At 37.1% G+C, this 20,809-nt stretch overlaps 1 protein-coding gene across 5 annotated transcripts in view; it reads right to left on the reverse strand.

Annotated features, from left to right (window-relative positions):
• Positions 1–1,148: 1,148 nt before the first annotated feature.
• The window catches only part of LOC138329047 (glycoprotein 3-alpha-L-fucosyltransferase A-like), an 89,440-nt gene continuing 69,779 nt past the window's right edge, over positions 1,149–20,809 (reverse strand). For 3 of the 5 annotated variants that reach the window (XM_069275757.1, XM_069275756.1, XM_069275760.1), the window contains exons 2-3: positions 14,192–15,277; positions 1,149–7,193 (exon numbers count right to left, since the gene is read on the reverse strand). In XM_069275757.1, coding sequence (XP_069131858.1) covers positions 6,833–7,193; positions 14,192–15,277 — 1,447 coding nt within the window. In that variant the 3' untranslated portion in view covers positions 1,149–6,832. Of the gene's footprint in view, positions 7,194–14,191; positions 15,278–19,811; positions 20,213–20,809 lie in introns of those variants that run through there. The other 2 variants (XM_069275759.1, XM_069275758.1) reach the window with 2 other exon arrangements.

Below are 20,809 nucleotides of genomic sequence, written 5' to 3' on the forward strand. Positions count from 1 at the left end.
GATTAATGCGTAATGTATACGCGAGACAGTAAATTAAGCCTTTGTAGAAACCCAGTTGTTCCCAAAGTCAGGAAGAGGTTCAAAATGTTTAACACACTCCTGTACCATAGTTAGTGTTCAGTCCTGTGTATGGTTAATGTTTTATGCATGGCCTTTTACCGATAAAACGGTAATGATTTAATGCGAGTGACGATTATATAAAATATCTGTTGCTTTAAGTATTGTCGTCTAAAAGGTTCAGCGTCACCCCGATGGGACTGCAAAATGGGGGAGGCGTCAGATTCTAGAAAAACTGGCCTATCAGGGGCTGCACGAGGGTCCTCACTTAATGAAATGATTATGGCTAAAAGGGAGATGGGCGAGCGCAATAACGGGTAATGAACTAGCTGTAACATATTCCAACCACACAGCCATAGTTAACAACGTACTTTGTATTTTCAGGTTTGTAATTGTGGAGAAACATGATGTTTAAGATGTTTTTAATGTAATTGTCCACTCACATGTCAGTTATTAATCCATTAGATTCCCTTTGGATAATGGACTCAGAACATCTAAAATATGTCTCTCCTATCATATCAAAGTCAATGGTGTTTCGGCTCGTCTTCTCAGTGTGTTTTGACAGACATCTTGTCATATGTCGAAATGAAGTTCCAGAAAAAGGGTTGGAGCACACTCCATAATTTGGTAACGAGGTTTCTGTTGTATGTGAGCTGATGCTTACGTCACAGTTAAAAGATTTAGAAGCAGCCAATGTCTTCGTTGCTCAAGAAGGAATATTATTCAAAACCAGCTTTTGTAAAACGTGGTTAACAATGATAGTTCTATGGGTAAGAAAATTGAAAATGTATGTGCGAGATATTTTGCAAAATGGAATATTTTCAAGTGACAAAATGCGACCTTCGAATCGTGGTTATAGTTTGTTTACCGAAAGTATGTATATGTTATTTCTCTGATATGGGAAACCCGCATTTTCCCCGCATATTGTTCAATGTAAACGATTGTGACCGACTATAGAGATTTTTAATAGACTGTTTCACAGTTGCATTTAATGGATGGCATTGTGCGTTGTGTTTGTATAGAAGGATGTTTATGTATAAAATCACCTCTGTATCATTCTAAATCAGGAATAAAAAAACCCAAAACCCATGTCATGTTTAAATATTTAATTTGTGTCATTAACTTCAAAACAATCTGAGCATTGGAATGAGAATGATGGTTTCCCTTATACCCTAAGGAATGTTACACAAAATAACCGTCCATTTCATCATGTATGATACAAACAAACTATTCTGGTTTCACAAAACTAAAATAATGGCAATATAATCTATAGGGTTTTGCGATTTCGGTTACAAACTAAAATACATGATACTAATATGGTTTCTATACAGTATACTCTATAACATGAGATGGTCGTTGTGTAGACGTGTTCGTCATTTTTATGATTTAGTGTTGAAACACGAATAAAAAACAAAGAGATTTAATTTATACGTTATTATAACTGCCAAAAAAAACTAAAATGTTATCTAGAACTACGTTAAAAGCTGTAAATCACGAGTACCCCGAACACTTCATGTTATAGAGTAAATGATAGGCTTATGTCAGTAAATAATTATAAAGCGATAATGGGTATAAATCTATCTACTCTCGACGTCCATGGTACAGCCATTTCTACCAGTACCACCATACTACAGCAGTGTAGGTGACGTAAAAAAACAATTATCTTTCTGTTACTCCACTTCCAGACTGGAGTCCCATACATAAAGCAAATTATGTAGTGCTTACTAAGCAAAATACGGAATTAATTTTCTGATGCGATGAATGCAAGCTTTAGTTTCCAAAAACACACGACACACATAAGAGCATACCTTAGTTTCATACACGCAAGTCCTGTAACAATAACATTCAATCATTTCAAAATTTCACCCGAAAACCTTATTGTAGTAAATGTCAATCAAACAGAGGTAAAATGAAAAAGAAAATAACGTATCTATACGTAACAATGAACATCCGCAAAAGTGAAAATAGATATCCTAACACTAGGGTCTGTCTTTACCGAATTAATTGTGAGACTAACAGCCGATTTTTTTTGGCAACATTAGTCGTCTATAAAATTAATTAAAAGTTATTACATGATATGGTACTATTCTGATCTTTCAGAGTTAGCCCCCCTTCGTTCCACTCTCTCCATTTGGATCGCTTCAGATGTAACTGTTACACCCGAGGAGTTCCGATTGAATCCTTTCGTTCCACTCTTTCCTCCACTTGGATCGCTTCAGATGTAACTGTTACACCCGAGGAGTTCCGATTGAACCCCTTCGCTCCACTCTCTCCACTTGGATCGCTTCAGATGTAATTGTCGTACATAACATCCGAGGAGTTCCGATTGCACAACACAGAACAGTAACAATAGATTGACTCTTCATTAACCTGATTGATAGATTGGAATCACTACCCAAAGAAAACATTATACAATGATTAAGGTAAAACTTCTTAATTCTGATGATGAACATATTAACGTGATTCTGAACCGTGTAACTAATAATGGTACTTTCATGGTGTATACAAATTGGCCATTTTCAGGATTTTCATATAAAAAAATATTAATCATCAGATATAAATTCATAGATTTTAATAAGCTCAAATTGCATAATTCACACCGCATTCTTATTTGCAAATATACCAAAAAGGGTGAAAGCGACATATTAAAACAATAATAAAATAGATTCATAAAAGTGTTCAAAATTTACCATCACAAGCAGAACTGAAAAACTGTAACATAATTTGTTTTAACCTTGAAACAGCATTGTTTTATCGTATGTTTAGAAAAGACGCAATCTTTATATCATTATTTACTTAAATGACGTCACACAAGCAATGACATCATACACAATCGATACAAGCACACAATTGGTTAACATTAATGGACATACCGTAACACCCTTAAGACACTTATTTACAAATCTTGTATGGAATGTTATAATTTGTAGTTATATAAAAATAATATATAAAACATAGAATGAGATCTCTTAATATACATTTATGGATATGATTCTCACAGGAAGTGATATCACAGTGACGTGGAACGTGACAAAGAAAATCAATGCATACGATTGGTTATTTTTCTACACATGTAATTAGTATTCATCCTACTAGATTAGCGTTTCTTAACATCTACATTACATCGCTGCCGCCTGTGTGAAAGTCAATTGATTTTATCGTGAAATCCATAGGAGATTTCAACTACAGTGCCTAGAAGTGGCTTAATAAAAATATAAAATAATTTACATCTATTTACGTCAGAAAGCACACGTGATCAGTTCAGCAGCTCATAGGTAATGAATTCGATCATTACTACTAAAAGATATAAAACGTACATTAGACTGTATAAGGTATTGATCAGCCCTGTTAGTGCCATTCGTGGTAGGTATAGTGTTACCAAGGTAAATATCCTTCGACAGTTGTGTCATCCCTGGTGTAGCCGGATACCGGATAGTGTAGGTAATACAATACCCCGTACATAGGGATCGATCACGTCTCCTGGCCAGGATTCATCAGAGATGCATTATAATTCAGAATTCAAATGACAATGTCCATTGTCAATATTACAACAATTAGATTGGACATTGGCAGTATCACGTCTCTGTCTGGTAGGGGTCAAAGAAAGCTCGGGGTAAGCAAAACAAGCCCTGCTTTAAACAGAAACAGCTTTCGTAGTGACAACTTTGTATAATACGATAAATCAATCGATAAGGATGGTTCCGTAGCGATCTTAGCCGGGAGTAAATAATGACGTCACTCGGGAAAGGCTAGTTTAGTAATTATTGACATTCGTGTCCTACCGGTGACACGTGATATTAACATGGACTGGACACGTCCGTCTGTGTAATGTGAGGTATGGATAGCGCTAACAAATGGATTAAACATTGAACAGTGGTCCTAGAATCGATCACAGAATCACTTATTTAACATGGACCCTGAAATCATATCATATCGCTGTGTGGGATATTCCACGATCTGACCGAAGTATCCTATAACAGGGTATCCCACGATCTGACCGAAGTATCCTATAACAGGATATCCCACGATCTGACAGAAGTATCCTATAACAGGGTATTCCACGATCTGACAGAAGTATCCTATAACAGGATATCCCACGATCTGACAGAAGTATCCTATAACAGGATATCCCACGATCTGATAGAAGTATCCTATAACAGGATATCCCACGATCTGACCGAAGTATCCTATAACAGGGTATTCCATGATCTGACCGAAGTATCCTATAACAGGGTATCCCACGATCTGACAGAAGTATCCTATAACAGGATATCCCACGATCTGACAAAAGTATCCTATAACAGGGTATTCCACGATCTGACCGAAGTATCCTATAACAGGATATCCCACGATCTGATAGAAGTATCCTATAACAGGGTATTCCACGATCTGACCGAAGTATCCTATAACAGGGTATCCCACGATCTGACCGAAGTATCCTATAACAGGATATCCCACGATCTGACAAAAGTATCCTATAACAGGATATCCCACGATCTGACCGAAGTATCCTATAACAGGATATCCCACGATCTGACAAAAGTATCCTATAACAGGATATCCCACGATCTGACAGAAGTATCCTTTAACAGGATATCCCACAATCTGACCGAAGTATCATATAACAATGTCTGCGGAACGATACATAGTAAGGTCCGCTTTATCATACAATAACTTCCAAAATGGCATTCACAGCATTGTATTTGATAACTAGACCCTGAAGTGGTATGAAACTAAAATAGACGAGAATGTTTTTGCTTTATACCATTTTCCTGATGTAGTATTAAGAATATTTGTAAATACAATGGATCCTCGATAATCCGATGGACCCTTGATAATCCGAACTATTGTGTCCAAAACCCAATCATCCGAATTGTAAATTTTCCGGACTACTAGGTTGTATTTACATTGTACTTGGTCAATAATGACATCCTCTACCCGACATAGCAGCCGGACTGTGGGTTTCCGGATTATTGCGAGTCCATTGTACAGTATACAAATCTTCATTATACAATACACAATGCCTTCTCGATGAACCAGAACAACCGGTGTGGTACTAATAACACCTAGTTACAATATCATCACTTTTTAAAAATCGCAATAAATAAATTTTTGTCTTACATATTATAAATTTCAAGGCAAGATGATAACCTGAAATGATGTTATAATGAAAATCTGCTATCATAAAGTATGTACAGAATATTGAGTCTGGTGTAGAGGATATATCATCCTGTACCAGAAATCTGTACAGAATTGAGTCTGGTGTAGAGGAATCATAGAGGATATATTATCCTGCACCAGAAATCTGTACAGAATTGAGTCTGGTGTAGAGGAATCATAGAGGATATATTATCCTGCACCAGAAATCTGTCATTAAATCATCATTAGAAAACCATCAAATTGTATTTCACCTTCTTCACAGGACACGTTGTTCGACTTAGCGGTCATTTTTTGTGTCAAACTGCAAGCGTAGGCCCTAAATTAGTACACTGTGCAGGCCCTGAAGATGTATGGGGAAATATAACATGATACACTTATATTGCATATTGCAGCATTTTTTAGGATTTCATTTCTGTGTTTAAACTGGTATAAGGTTATAAACACAATAAATCGCCCATTCCTAGAAAACTTCAAAACTTCATTTGAACAGGCGCATAGATGGTATTACACTTCAACACAATTTATATAAGTAAACATACTTATTTTTTACCATAATCTTTTAAATCTATTTTTACCTGAACGATTAAATTACCTAAACAGGAACAAAACACCACATGCCTTGTGTAGACATATAGAATACATATTCATAAACACAAGTTTAGATATAAAACTTAATAAAATGATATGTATGGAAATTCACCGATCATTTACCATTGGAAATCAATAAACCGCAAGCTTATCACTTCAAGTTATCAGCCCCAACAACATATACATCCACAAAGGAATTCAATAACAGTTAAACAACAAGATGATGAATAATTAATAACTCGTTTGTCACCTTCATAATTCAGTACCATTAGAAACTGAACTGACATTTGTAAACGTTTGGCTGACCAAGACACTTGGCCCGTATTTAAATGACGTCATAGAAGTAACAGCACTATGTATGGCGTTATACAGAATCATTTGTGTCTTTTACGGGAATTTTCATGATCTATAGATTTTCACAACACAATAAATTGATGAGCTTGACAATGTGTAGGTGAGAATGTCTGCAGATAGTTTTTCATTCCTGAAATATGTATTATGTGTTAGAAATATGGCGTCTTGTTAAGGTGGTGGCAGGAAGAAATCCAATGAGCCTGTTAGGGGTTAAAGGTCGTACTTACAAGAACTTGTTGAGTTACAAGTACTAAGAGGCACTGCCGTTAGTCCCTTGCAACTATTCCACTGGACCCCTATATTTCATCATTTTAGCTAATATTATGATATGACTATAAAACAACCGGTCACCACCCCTATCGCCCAACGGCTGTTATGACTGTAGTATTTACACTTCTATTGATCAGTATTGTATAGTAAAATATCGCAACATGCACTTCTGCACTCAACACAATCTCACAATATTAACCAAAATTCGCCAAATAGCATTTGGAATGAACACTCGATTGATTTACACAAACGTTGGTTCTTTTAAAAAATATGAAACAAGTATTTTTTCTCAATATCATTACATTAAACAAAGAAATATCCAACGCACCATATTAACAATAAGGCGCAGTTAGAGTTATGTCCCTTTATGAATGCACTTGAGAGGTAGTGTATGTAGATGTCGCTAGTAGTTATCTATGATGAACTTTGAGGTCCGTGGCCGGTCCCTCCATTTTTCCTGTCCTATGCACACCCCCGGCCCCCGCCACCACCGTTCCAGATCCTTGTATTGGGACGGCTCGTGATTTTGCGCTTCATGGACCATTGCACACAATCGACACCAGAAAAACGTATTGACAAAGCTGCCCGTACCTTTCCATTGGAAATATTCATTAAACAAATCGTCATTTGTATCAAGTTTGTGCAAATATTCTGCTAACGCTTGCGGAGATTCGAACTCGTCCACGTGAATGAAGGAATGTGGAGGTGCTGCACGTTTATAGTCCTCAGGGGCTGCTCCCATAACAATTGGAATGACGTCATGTCTGAAAAACACGAAAAACAAATAGATGGGATCAAATTTGACAATTAAAACTTTGAAAAAATTCAACAAAACTTTAATAAAAACATGTTTATATAACATCCATTTTTATTATCGAAATTTCAAGCACAAGACAAAACCGGAAGTCCGTTAGAAGTCTTCCGGTTGGAACTTCTCTCAGAGTTTATCGCGGCCTCTAGATAAGTTGACCTATGGTGGAAGTGAGCGTAAGGAATCAAAAATAAAACTATCCAAGTAACAATATATTGTATGACAAATGTCCAACAACAAAGTAAGAGATAACTGGAAAAAGTTATAAATATTATTCATAAATGAATGCTATCTATAATGTACGCTTTTATTTTTTCGTGGTCAAAGATTTTTTTCTTCACGCCAACATTTCTCGCTCAAACTCACAAGAAGTATAGAGAATAGTACAGTGCACATTATATATTGGTTTGAAGTCTGCATTGGTTATATATGTATAGTTAGTTTTGATAGGATGTTATCTATGTAAAGCTATGCTACAGTGTAAAGACTAACCGTTCGAACCTTTACCATCCATCACGATTAATGTACGTATATACATGTAGGTATTATAAAACACCTTATCTGTAATAAAGTCGCTTATAACGATGGGGATAAATCTCCATTAGTTTGGATTACGGTAGTATGTGTGTAATACATATTAGATGTGGGAGGTAAGGTATACGATAGCACGGTTATCACTTGAGTAGTAAAGGGGGGGGTCCTACAGAAGACAGGGTACAATGGTATTTACTGTCAAACATTAAAGGGGTCATATCCACTAATATCCCGTAAAAAATCCGATCCTTCAGGACTGCCAGGATACGGGCAGATATTTGTAGCTGGATATGTGAATAGATTGGTATTTATTTGATTATTCTGAGCTACATTCACGGAGATATAACAAAAATGACGGTGTATTTCTGACGGATTAACATTCATACCTATATTTAAATTAAGCTTTATCGGTTGACTACCCAGAACCGCGCTATGTAAATATAAATCAAGCTACTCATTTAAATATTACATACAAAATGTAGGGATTTGTATGTGTGTATTTGTAATATGCACGAACACGTCTCTATGTAAGTAACAGGTGTTGGATACCAACTAAAACAGTATCTGTCTAACGTATGACACTTACACTGTGTTAAGGGTTACTATAAACTTGATCCTAGTTTCTTTCGACCCTACACATGTAATACCCAAATGGATATATCATATGCTGCAACGTTAACAGAAACTGGCATTTCAAAATTTCTAACCTGCGTATATATGTTTAGTGGACACATTTATCGAAAAAATGAAATTGTTCGTCATGTTAACTACTACATGAATTTCTGTATGTTTATATTTAGGGTATATCAGACATGTGCTGGTTAAAATTGGTATCTGGCAGTTGACTTCGGTTATGTCAGGATATCGAACATGCTCGAGGAGAAACCCACAACGTACAATAGATTAATAGACAAGTTTAAGGATAACTGGCGTATTACAGTGTCTCGACCTGATGATTATATTGTCTGGACGAGAAGAAGGTAGCTTAGTCACGTTTTTGTTTCCGGACACAGACGAGGGAGAGCGAACGGAATCACAGGCCTGACAAAGTGTTAATGAAGCGTGAATCTGGTTTTGATGAGTCCAGCATGACAAGATAGTTATCAGCACCAGTAGACCGTGATGGCTCTAGGGATGTCCTAAACCAACATGTCCAGTTTTCATGATCAGATACGAGAGAATTACCCATACAAGTTATAGTTTCTTGTCAATTGACTTGTTTGCCAAGTAGCTACCTGTACAGTGTTGTGTCTATAGAAACGAGACAGCTCTTTATACATTTAGTAATAAAAAATAAAGACGATTATGAAATGTTAGCATGTATAATTTGATGTTTAAATAACAAATAACTCTCAAACACCCTAGAGTACATAACAGCTTGGTGTTTTATGGCAATAGGCTCAGTACAAGACAGGTACAAACGGCTCAGCCGGAAGGCATGAATTAACTTCGGTCGCGCGCACAGCGCCCTCTGGTGACCCGACCACAGGCTAAGACTTCATCAAAGCATTAATAGTAGTTTAAAATGAAGATCTCTAATAACACTTAGAAATGTAAGTTGTTGTTTTTGATTGCAAATTTTAAAGTCAAATTAGGAGACGCGTTTTTTCCGAGCTATGTAAGTAGATTACTACAGTTGGTAGTAGACTAAAGGTTACACCCTTGTGCACACGGAGTGCACTGCGTTTAGACTACAGGTAGACACGGAGTGCACGAGGTTTAGACTACAGGTAGACATGGAGTGCACGAGGTTTAGACTACAGGTAGACACGGAGTGCACAAGATTTAGACTACAGGTAGACACGGAGTGCACTACGTGTGAACACGGTGTCCACTACAGGTGGACATCGTGTCCAGGTACATTGAGACCTAGACAGACAAGGTGATGTGTTACAGTTAGGGATCGGGGAAGAATAAGTTCTTCAATTTGAAATAATACATAATTATAATTTTTAAGTGTTTATTTTTTTTTAATTACAACATCTACAATTTAATGTACAGTATATATAACTATATAATACAATATTTTTTTAGTATACACGAATAAAACCTTTTCACTGCAAAAGTAATAAAGATTGATTTATATTCATTAAGTATATATATATCATTTACATCAAGCATTTTCACAAGTTAAAAACAATTTAGAATTGCAGCAATAACCAGTCCTAATGTGCTTTTGAGACACTTTTTCTTTTATAATAAGCTATCAGTAATACAATCATATACCGGGTAACACATAGCTTTTAAACAAAAAGATTTGGTGCCTATCAATCAGTTGTCTAGCGATACCCTTGTAGATCGTCTTTCATTAAAATATATACACTTTTATAATATTTTTCTTGCTATTTTAAGTTCTAAAAGTATTGTACGTAAAAATAGCTTAATTACATATTCTGTATTAAAAACTGAACGTCTTTAAAAGATCATGCAGAATTAAATCCACTTCAAACTATATGACGTCCTCCACTAATTGGTGGCTAGTCTACCTACAAGTACCCAATTCAGCTTGTTTTGATTCTTAATTACCGGTTCACACAATAAGTTTATGATCCCAACCCCGCAAGTTATCTTGATCGTATATTGCGTCATGGTCCAATAATTATAACTTGTCAAACATACGGGTAAGCCACAGTGTCCAGCTATACAGGTGCCTCAAGGTGACCATCGATAGATGGCCAGAGGGCAGAATCGTTACCTTCCGTACATGTGTTTGCACGGCTTTATGAGAATGGGGGGCAGTATCTTTATATAATATGTGATTTTAGAATTGTTTCTATGGAAGTTTGTTAAGACAAACAATTATACTTTACCGTTTAAAAATCATATAGGTTCATGAGTTTGAAACACATAAGTACCATTCTTATTAGATACTTAGATACATGTAGGTTCCGGGGGTGGGGGTGGGGGGGGGGGGGGGGTAGATTGGGATGAGGTATGAGGGTAAAAACTAGCTGGCAAAACATATAGTAAGTGATGCTGAATACACCTCAATTATTGTCAGGCAGCCGTGAAGTGGAGCTTACGGTAGCTGTACAATGCGTAAATCATGCATGTCTGTCACAATTAAAGGCCCACTACCTTTCCGAAACGGCTTTAAATTTTTAAAATTGGAATGTAAAACAAGATCGATAATTTTGTAGTGTTACAAAAATTATTAACTTTCCGTTAATACTACATTTATCATCACCTTCTGAACGGTTTGATTAAAATAAATAAAATGTTTATTTTCATAACGCGGGTCGTATTATGTTTCCCGCCGTCGTCCTAAATACCGGGCGGTAGTTGACTATCACTGCGCCAGACGGCAAAACAGCGAATTGACTCTCCACTGTTTTCATATATTACGCAGGAAATCTTGCATATGTTTGGTGTCGTAACCTTATTTTAGGTCATCGGTACGCATTTTTCTGATGTTATTAATGTTTTTTAAGAAACTTTTATATTTTGCTCCGGAAAGGTAATGGGCCTTTAACCTTGAATTTACCAATAATACATGTATATATTATAATCAAAATTAATGTAGATTAGGTACTTATTCAACATTGTAATATGGTATTTTATATACATAGTCATGATAATCAGGTGTCTGATATATGTAAAAAGCCAGTGTAAAAACAAATTAAATTAATGAAAAGATATTGGATGAAATATGATATTCCACTAATCTTGAAATAAATGTTTTAGTTAACTATACACTTGGTATTTAGATTATTTTTAATTTTAATATATAAAGCTTCATTAACAAATAAATTAAAATGCACTACCAGTTAAAACACATATCCCTATTGACTAGCATTGTTGTATAACTGTACGTATTTGTGTGACGAGTACAATGTATGTATGTAGAGAGGCTGCCACCAAAGTACAGCATGCTATAAATGGACCTCCTGGGGTTGTGATAAGGTACTACATGTATACAGGTGTTGTTAGTCTGTGATACACTTGACTGAACATATTGAAGGGTGCCCAAAGAAGGCCCCAGGCCCCTGGCCCCACTCTGGCCAATGTTAGGTAATTTAGATTATCATACCCGTGTGGTTGATGGAACAGTATGAAGTCCAAGTGACCATGGCAACTGCAGTCCTAGCCTAGGGGTCTACCTTTCGAGCAGGCAAATTCAAGTGAACAATATACTACATGTATGGATCATACATTAATATACATGTATACATTGTTATCATATAACTCACGCGGTTTGTAAAAGAAGGTCAGAATATGATATTGTCAATTTATCAAGGTTTCTAGAATTAAAATAATTATGACAAATTCAGAATCTAATCAACAACTACGAATCTACAGTTTAAATGGGTAGAAGTTGGATTTATTTTGATTCTGTCTGTTTGATTTGTTATCAGACAGCATGTGACCTACATTTTAACGATCGGTCCTTTGAACAGTGTTGATGCTCACGAGCAGCCACATGCCCGATAATAAATTTTTGCTTTCTTAAGCCAGTGCTTACAGGTTCCTCAATCGGTTGCAGAGTGTAATAAAGTGTAATTTCTAATGCCGATTTTTAACGTCTATGGACGATTTCTCATTTTCCCAATGCTTTGCAACGCGCCAGGTTCCATGTAGCAAATGTATACGTATTATACAAGCTATTTTGCGCACCTTGCCGTTTAGAAAACTATATTCCATACATACATAGTTAAACATTTTATGAAGAATTTAATTTGTTTATGTTTATATGTCCTTGCTTTTATTATGCCCATCAATATATTCTTTTTAATCAAAATAATTTGCCGATCAAAATATCTCTTTGGCGACGATTTACTTATACTAAAAATCTTACTCCACGCAAGGTTCATCACTTTATGCGTACGAAAAAGAATTTCATCTTTAAACTATTTATCACAAGCTAAGCAAAATAGTTTTTACTAGGAACTATCCATTGATGAGACATAACCAGTATGTGGTTTACCGTACGCAGTTAATTTGCAACGCAGTTAATTTGCTTTTATAAATTCTATAATTAACGGCCTTATTTATAAATTAAATTGTTTGATAATATATATTGAAACATTTTACTTTATATGTATCTATTCAAATAAACATTACAGTACGAATGATTTCCAGTAATTAACGGCAATTTTTATGTTGCAATAAATATGTTTCTGATCGCAATAACTATTTCTATCTGTCAAAGTCCATATAGACTGCAGAATCAATACATATTTTCTCATATTTCTGTGGCACATCATCTAGTCTGTCTGTGGTCTGGATGTAGTGGACATTTTACCTGGACACGATGTCCACCTGTAGTGGACACCGTGTTCACACGTAGTGCACTCCGTGTCTACCTGTAGTCTAAATCTTGTGCACTCCGTGTCTACCTGTAGTCTAAACCTCGTGCACTCCGTGTCTACCTGTAGTCTAAACCTCGTGCACTCCGTGTCCACTCGTAGTTCACACCGTGTGCACAATGTGTAACCTTTAGTCTACTACCAACTGTATAGTTACCTTATATTTATAAATGTTGGCTCCCATGTAAAGATGAACAGTTATCCTTCAAACTGAATCTCACCAGTGGTACAGCGGTTTTACCACCTAGTAAGAGCATAGCTATCTTAGTGTCCTTAGGCTATCCCTTCCATAAACTACGAGAGCACTGACCTCCTGGTGTGTGAGCCTAATTACCTCCCTTGGCGTGTGACTAATTACCTCCCTTTACTTGATGTTGGGCTGGCGTCCAGACTACTGGTCAACGCCTTTTTGCCTGTCTTCATTCTTACATAGTTTATTGTCTGGAGTTAGGAGCAGTTGTGTGTGTGTATGCATTCCCGGGACAGTTTGGACAGGTGATAGTATTTTACTCATAAGAATATAAATGGACAGGACGTGTTTGTATGACAAATAATGCGGAAATTCATGTTCAAGTAGCAACACATCGGGAAGTACAGCGTGTATAGTAAGGCCAGGATGTATATTAGGGGGGGGGGGAGGGGGGGGGTCCATCCCATTGTTCTGATTTTAACACTTCCCTATAAAATAATAAAAATAGCCCCCATACATAAGTTTCGCTGCCCTTTGTACATACAACTCTAATGCACAATGATAATCTATTGTTACAATTACATGCAGATGTTCTATTTAGCCGGTTGACATTGGTAATAAAAGAATTGAATTGAGATAAATCATGTGCTATACCCTATATACATGTGTATTCACATCCGTATCTTCACGACTGATCCCCGTAGTATTTTACATTTTTATTATAGCCTATGATTAATATGTACATAGAGTTTTAGTTGTTACATATGGGTTATGAATGTCAAATGAAGTTTTACTTAATCATTATAGCAGCAAATTTAATATAAGGTGGTACTGACAATTGAACAAAAGCGAAATGTCAAAATCCTGAACAAGTCTTGCCAAACATTGAAACAATATTACACCACAACATTAAATACTTACTGAAGGCCATTGACGAAGAATTTTTCAGTGATGTAATCACGACAGTTCGAATTTTCAAAAGCTAAGTAAAATTTGTAGTCTTTATCTAGCATATCAAAGCACTTTTTGGAGTTGTGACGCGGACATTTGAGGGGCCCACACGCCCCGTAGATATCCACAGATATATACTTGGAGAGTTCTGTGGCGTACTCTCGCCTCCCATTTCTCCCACCACAGTTTGACACAAACCATGCCACTTTTTTGGTTTTGCCAATTGCATAACTCTTATTCTGAGGGATAGTCTGTACTGATGGGTTGAATGGCACAAACTTTTCATAAGGCGCAACAATGGTAGAATCGTGCCGGTATGTGGCGGTCCAGTTGAACACGTCCTTGACCCCTTGCAGGCCCGGCGTGTGGTATGGCGATTCTAACATATATAGGATCCACACTTGGTGAGGAGGACGTTTTGTCCACGGACGAGCACCAGAGTGGTGAAGCATGACGGCGTCGGCGTCACGCCCTAACGATCGATCGTCTGTCACGGTACAACGATTCACAGGACATTTCTGGTGTTTAAACTGTTCTTGGCCCTTCCGGATATTCCAATGTCCAACACCATGGTAAAGCAATATGGTTTTTAAAGGCACGTCTTCTTCATTTGCAGCTTCTATTAAAGACTTTGGTCTATGGCGCATTTGAGCGACTATCCTATCGTCACTATAATGGTCCCACTCTAACCAAATCCCTCTTGGTGCATCTATAGTTAAAGCAAAGTCTCTCCCCAGCTCTTCATGGCTGAGCGATTTATTAACCCTGAACAACGGGTCCTGATTTTTCACGGACAGAACCTTTCCCCGATTTGCTAGTGATACATGATCATGAATCTTCTTGCCGTCGTCACGGGGAAGTGGCCGCTTTGCTCGCTCAGCTCTCCATGGCGGGTCCTGAGGATGGTAAACTGGCCCCCAAATGTCATGGTGGTAAACATTAAACACTATTAGAAGGAGGCCAAACCCCGTGATCGCATACGTCACGATTTTCCGAAAGTGGAATCTCATCTTTTGCAAGCAGAGTAATCCACGGCATCCACCCGGTCTCAGCAATCTGTAAGGAGAGAAGACACTCAGTACAATATCTAATATACAATTATAAAAGGCCATCTGATTTTGTATCGTGTGTTCGTGAAAGTGAACGGAATTTGTAAGATATTTCCAACGACACGTAATCGTACATACTGACGACAATATAATTTGTTTACATAGTGTAAGCAGAATATCCCTGTGTGTTAATGATCCTAGTGATTCAGAAAGTAATTTCCTTACTAGTGACATTCAGACATAATGTTTAGAGTTCAATATGGCCATGTGTATTTTGTTTGTGTTAATTGAACTCAATTCCCTCCCTTGATTATATGCAGAAAGATGCCCTGCTTGTTTTGTAATTGCTTTGGAGAATGACCCTGAAATCAAATATGTCCCCGTTGACAGTCTAATGCCTCCGTAAACATCTGTAACTTACATTGTAGTTTTATCGAGACCAGCCAATAGTTTATATTAAATAATTGTTGTTCGCCCTTGTACTTATTTAGGACATAGCGCTGTTACTAGACCCGTCGCCTATAGTTTAGGTATTTGGCCGGAGATCTATAATGGACCACTATGATAACTGGAGTTTTGACCGGAGATCTATAATTTGGCCGGAGATCCGCCGGACCTTTGTGATAACCGTCCCCACGATTGGCGGTACAGTCAAGTCTACCAAAGGTCTGACAACAGACCAGGAAAAGACAAGATACCCTTCCGCGAGATTAACTAAGGATGTCGGCTGCACTGGCGGTATTTAAGGTGTTGGGATGTACCCGTTTATATGCCATTCTGGTTTCAAGCACCTGTTCCTGTTTCGTAAACATTGACATAATCGGTTAAAATGACAAACGTGTTTATTTCAGAGAGGTATAATTTGTGCTTCAGAAGTAGAGTACTTGCTATTCCCTTTATTTAAAATGGTTTATTATTAAATACACTATCGCATAAGTGGTTACCTATCTACCACTAGTCGGCCTGTGGCGCATTTAGTTACTTCACCTCGAATCTACACAAAAAGTTTAAAACAAATAATGTGGAGTATTGGTCTAGCAGCGGCAAAAAGTTGTCATAACTCTTTAATATTATTGTTCAGTACATTAATCATAAAGTTTTACATGGAAAGCTCAGTCATTCTTTGTAAAACGACAAACGGCTTCCGGAACGGATCCAAGGTTAAAGCTTTTCCTTTATCATTGCAAGGTTTGCTTTGGTTTGATGTTGATGATATTGCAATGACAGCTCCCTGTCAAAAGTGTTGCAATGAAAGCTCCCTGTCAAAAGCATTGCACACAGCTCTCAATGTTAATTCGCAGGTAGTTCGCAGGTTTTCGGTCTCATTGAAAGTCAAGAGACTTGTGGAGAGGCATTGATGAGCTCCGTGCATGCGGTGACTGATAGGTTTTTTTTAACCCCTCCGTACACCGACTAGAAATTAAGTTCCGGTTGTACGCTCAATTAAAATTTTTGTACGTACGTGCTCGAAACAAGCTTGGTAGTCACTGGAGAACTGTGCTTATTGAACCAGGAAGTCTGTGACCACAGTTTAACTTAAAGGTACTTTTTATCCAACCAGTAAATATGCACACTAACTACATGTATATAACTGTCACTTTTAGCGTGACTCGCTTTTCCCGAAGCATGCCCATAAGTAGCTAACAATAAAATAAGCCTTAACCGAGAAATAGATATCTCTATTATATTATCCTATATTTCGTCTCTGTTTTATTACCTGAAATAAACTTGACCAATAAAACTTCACGTGCGTTAGGTTCACGTGGAAATGGCGCCAACACTAGTACGGTGATCTGATTGATTCAAAAGGAAGAACGGATGTGACGGAGTTAGGCTGTAATTATAGTCATGTCCGGTCTAAACATAGTATTCTACAATACATGGTTCTACAACAGTGTTTTCAAAATATGCTTGGGAAAATATGTCATTCATGAATGGAGTTAACACCAACAATGCTGGTGGTATCAATATTTGAGTGATTCAGAGTTTTTACCCACTAACAAGTTTTGATACTAATTACATGTACATGTATAGACACCACTATAGTGGTATAGCAGTACTGGGGTCCAGTATTACACAGGTATCTGTATAATTACGATACAAAGTACTGTGTTTGACTTCAGTGCTATTGTACAACATCTGTTCCCTAGTTATAGATTCGTCAATACTAAACACAGCCATATACCTTACTCAGGCGTCAACACTACAGGATTATATACAGGTCCCGGTAATAAATACATATATTAACGTATGTCGGAGCCATAAAGGGATGTTTAGCCTGGCTCCACACTTAAAACCCACTTTATACTGAGGTATTTTTGAGTCCCAGTATATCTAAAAGTTCTGGTGTGTCTTGGCACTATATACAGAGATCCCCGACATTCTCACGCAAAACAACTGACATACCAACTTTGAATTACAATAATATCGAATACACCACTGACAAAGAAAAGGCCAATATACTTAATGACTATTTCGTCTAACAAACTGAACTTGACGATTCACATCAAATTCTTCCGATATCAATAACACATCCCAAGACGTGTCTGACGCCATTGATATGAAAGATGCTTCTAAAGCAACCGCACAAGATATGATTAGTGACAAATTATTAAAAGAAGGCAAACGACAATTACTAGGACCTCTTTGTAATCTTTTTAGTAAATCATTAAGTAATCAATGTTATCCCGATGTATGGAAAAGGGCAAACGTAATCCCCATATTTAAAAAGATCGTCCAATCTCACTAATAAGTATAATAGGTAAAGTTATGGAAAGGTACATTTTTACCTATAACGTATGGATTTGACAGTTTTTTAATGCTACACGTGGTCATTATACAGAGGTACAAAAATATAAGACCAAAAAATTGCCTGTTTAGGGTTACATTGGCAAAAAAAAAAAAAAAAAAAAATAGGGTCGGTCGGATTTTTTAAAGTGTTTTTCCATCCAAAATGATGGCCGGAACCGAGTTTGAGATCGAAATCCCGACTTTTTATTTTTTTTGTAGAAAAGTGGAAAAAATAGGGTCGGGGGTAAAAAATTAGGGTTGGTGGTAACCCTAAACAGACATTTTATTTTGGCCTAACGTACCCCGACACTACATGGGACCATATAGTAATATAACCGAGTGGTTATCAGTGGTTAACATATCCCGACATTTATCAAATGTTCTCAATCTCTAGGTCGCAAGTTCGAATCCTATGTGGGGCAGTTTTTAGGTACTGACGGCTGGTCGGTGGCTTTCCTGTGGTAGTCCGGCTTTCATACACCATCTATACCGGAATCAAACCGACAGTCATACCACAGGCGTTTGGCTCTTTCTCTCTCTATATGTAATATTACACAGAGAGAAAAATATCTAGAGAGTCGAATGCCTGTGGTCACACTATATATGTACCCATTATGTAGAGGTACATGCAGATAATCATGCTGAAAAAACATACATGTAATTTACATTACAAATAAAACCCACTATACAGTGTACAAACGTGTCACCATACTCGTGAAGAGCTTTATATATATTTTAGTGGTTATAAGTACTATTGAAAATTACGTCACAACTGGGTTTTGGGGAAGTCCAAGGGAGGCGCTTTTGTGTTTGTGCACTGACCTTGACGTTGGGCGAACTGATTTTCCTTTGATATCCGCCGGCGCAGCCTTTGAAGTAGCTTGCGGGTGCGAGATGCTTACCGTCTTTCTTTCTGAAGCCGGCCGTCATTTCATGAGCTGTCGTATTTTTTAACAAAAATTTAAGACTTATCCTCTAAATCTTCCGTTCTTAAAGCAAGCGATAAACGTTGTGGAATTTAATAAACTTTACATTGGTGTTTCATTTGATTCGATAAGATAAGTATTTGTTGAGAAAAACGGTTTTTATTACCGGTTCATAGGCGTCTCGCGTGGTGTTTAGTAATGTAAAGAGACAGTCACGAATCCTTCTCACTTATAAATCCTTGGTGGTTATAAGTACTATTGAAAATTACGTCACAACTGAGTGCAGTCTTTATCCATAAACAATACTCTTTATATTCTATTTAGCTGTCGTTTAAACTGTACTTTATATCTAACCAAGGACATCAGGAGTATAACCGTTATGGATTGTAATGCTGCTACAGGTATATGCCTCGTCACCTGTACATGAATATCCATAACGTTAAAAGGTATTATAGGTAAACCTCGCTTTACCCTATAGCTTGTTCAGTGACCGAGACATTCATAAAATATAAGCTATCTTCATGTTATTTAGACATCACTAATCTGTATAGTAGCTTTGTAATCATTGAATGTAGTACTGGATACAGGTATATATGTAATACGAGTACGTATAATTGGAAATGTGTCCCGAGTTGAATGACTTGTATATATAATGAATTATATCGGAATTATACAACCTTGTGGTTTACGGCTCTTAAGTACGTGTCGCTAGCCTAGGTGTCCCGGGTACACCACACCCATATATAGTTAGGCCCAGGTACACAAATGTTCTACAGGTATTACAAAGCATATTCAGGTACGAAATATTACGAGTATTGTACTTACATGTTAAAGACTCACCTGTAATTATTTTCATAAATAATTTCATCGCAATATCACCATCAGAAACAGTACAAGTCCGAACTAAGAACTGAGCACATACACAAACACACACAACACTGGCTCTACACCTGATGCCGTCTCGCTCAGGTACACACAGTCAATCGAGCCACAACATTTATTGGGTATTCACATAGCTTTGTTATAGGGTATAGCCCCGACCAGCGCGACACAGGCAATGGGACAGGATTACAGTCCAAACACACCCTATTTATACACCCGACTCGGCTAGAGAGCATTAGGATCCATATAATGCATATTGACATTCACAACTGTATTTTGTTTTAGACTCGCCAGACCTGTTTAGTTGAATAGAATATTGAATGTTACACCTTTACGTACGGGGGTAATCTATATATGTAAGGCAGGTAAGATTATAGCGTAGTAACATACGCGTATCGTATTTACACGACTGGAATATGTTATACCTATACAAGCCTGACGAGATTTGTAAACAAGACATGTCGGGGGACGGCCCCACTCACGAGATAAGACGCTGGGATTTGTGCCTCCGGGGTTCAACACCGAATATATTTATTAGAATGAGACTGTACATGGGTGTTCGCCAAAACACGCGGTAAATGACACCTCACCTATATATTCTGTTAACACTTTTGTAATGACTTGGAGGTAACACAGTGTTTTTTAAAAACACTTTACCAACGATTTAGCACCATCAGCAAAATAATCATATTCGGTCCATTTGCCTTCTACTTATTGATAAGAGTTTGTAAAATTTAAGAGTTTTCAACCATTTAGTCTTTGTGATCTTGATGTCATTTATTTGACCAACATGTTACAGGGTCAATATCACTTCAGATATCTAGGACTCTCATTTAACAAGATGTTAAGGTTATTCCAGTGTTGGATTATGATTTTCCCGAAGACTATCGATTATGAAAGTTATTAATCGATTATTAGAATGGGAGATTACTCCTAATTAT

Source organism: Argopecten irradians, chromosome 8 (genome assembly GCF_041381155.1).
Source record: "Argopecten irradians isolate NY chromosome 8, Ai_NY, whole genome shotgun sequence".
Taxonomy (NCBI): Eukaryota; Metazoa; Mollusca; class Bivalvia; order Pectinida; family Pectinidae; genus Argopecten; species Argopecten irradians.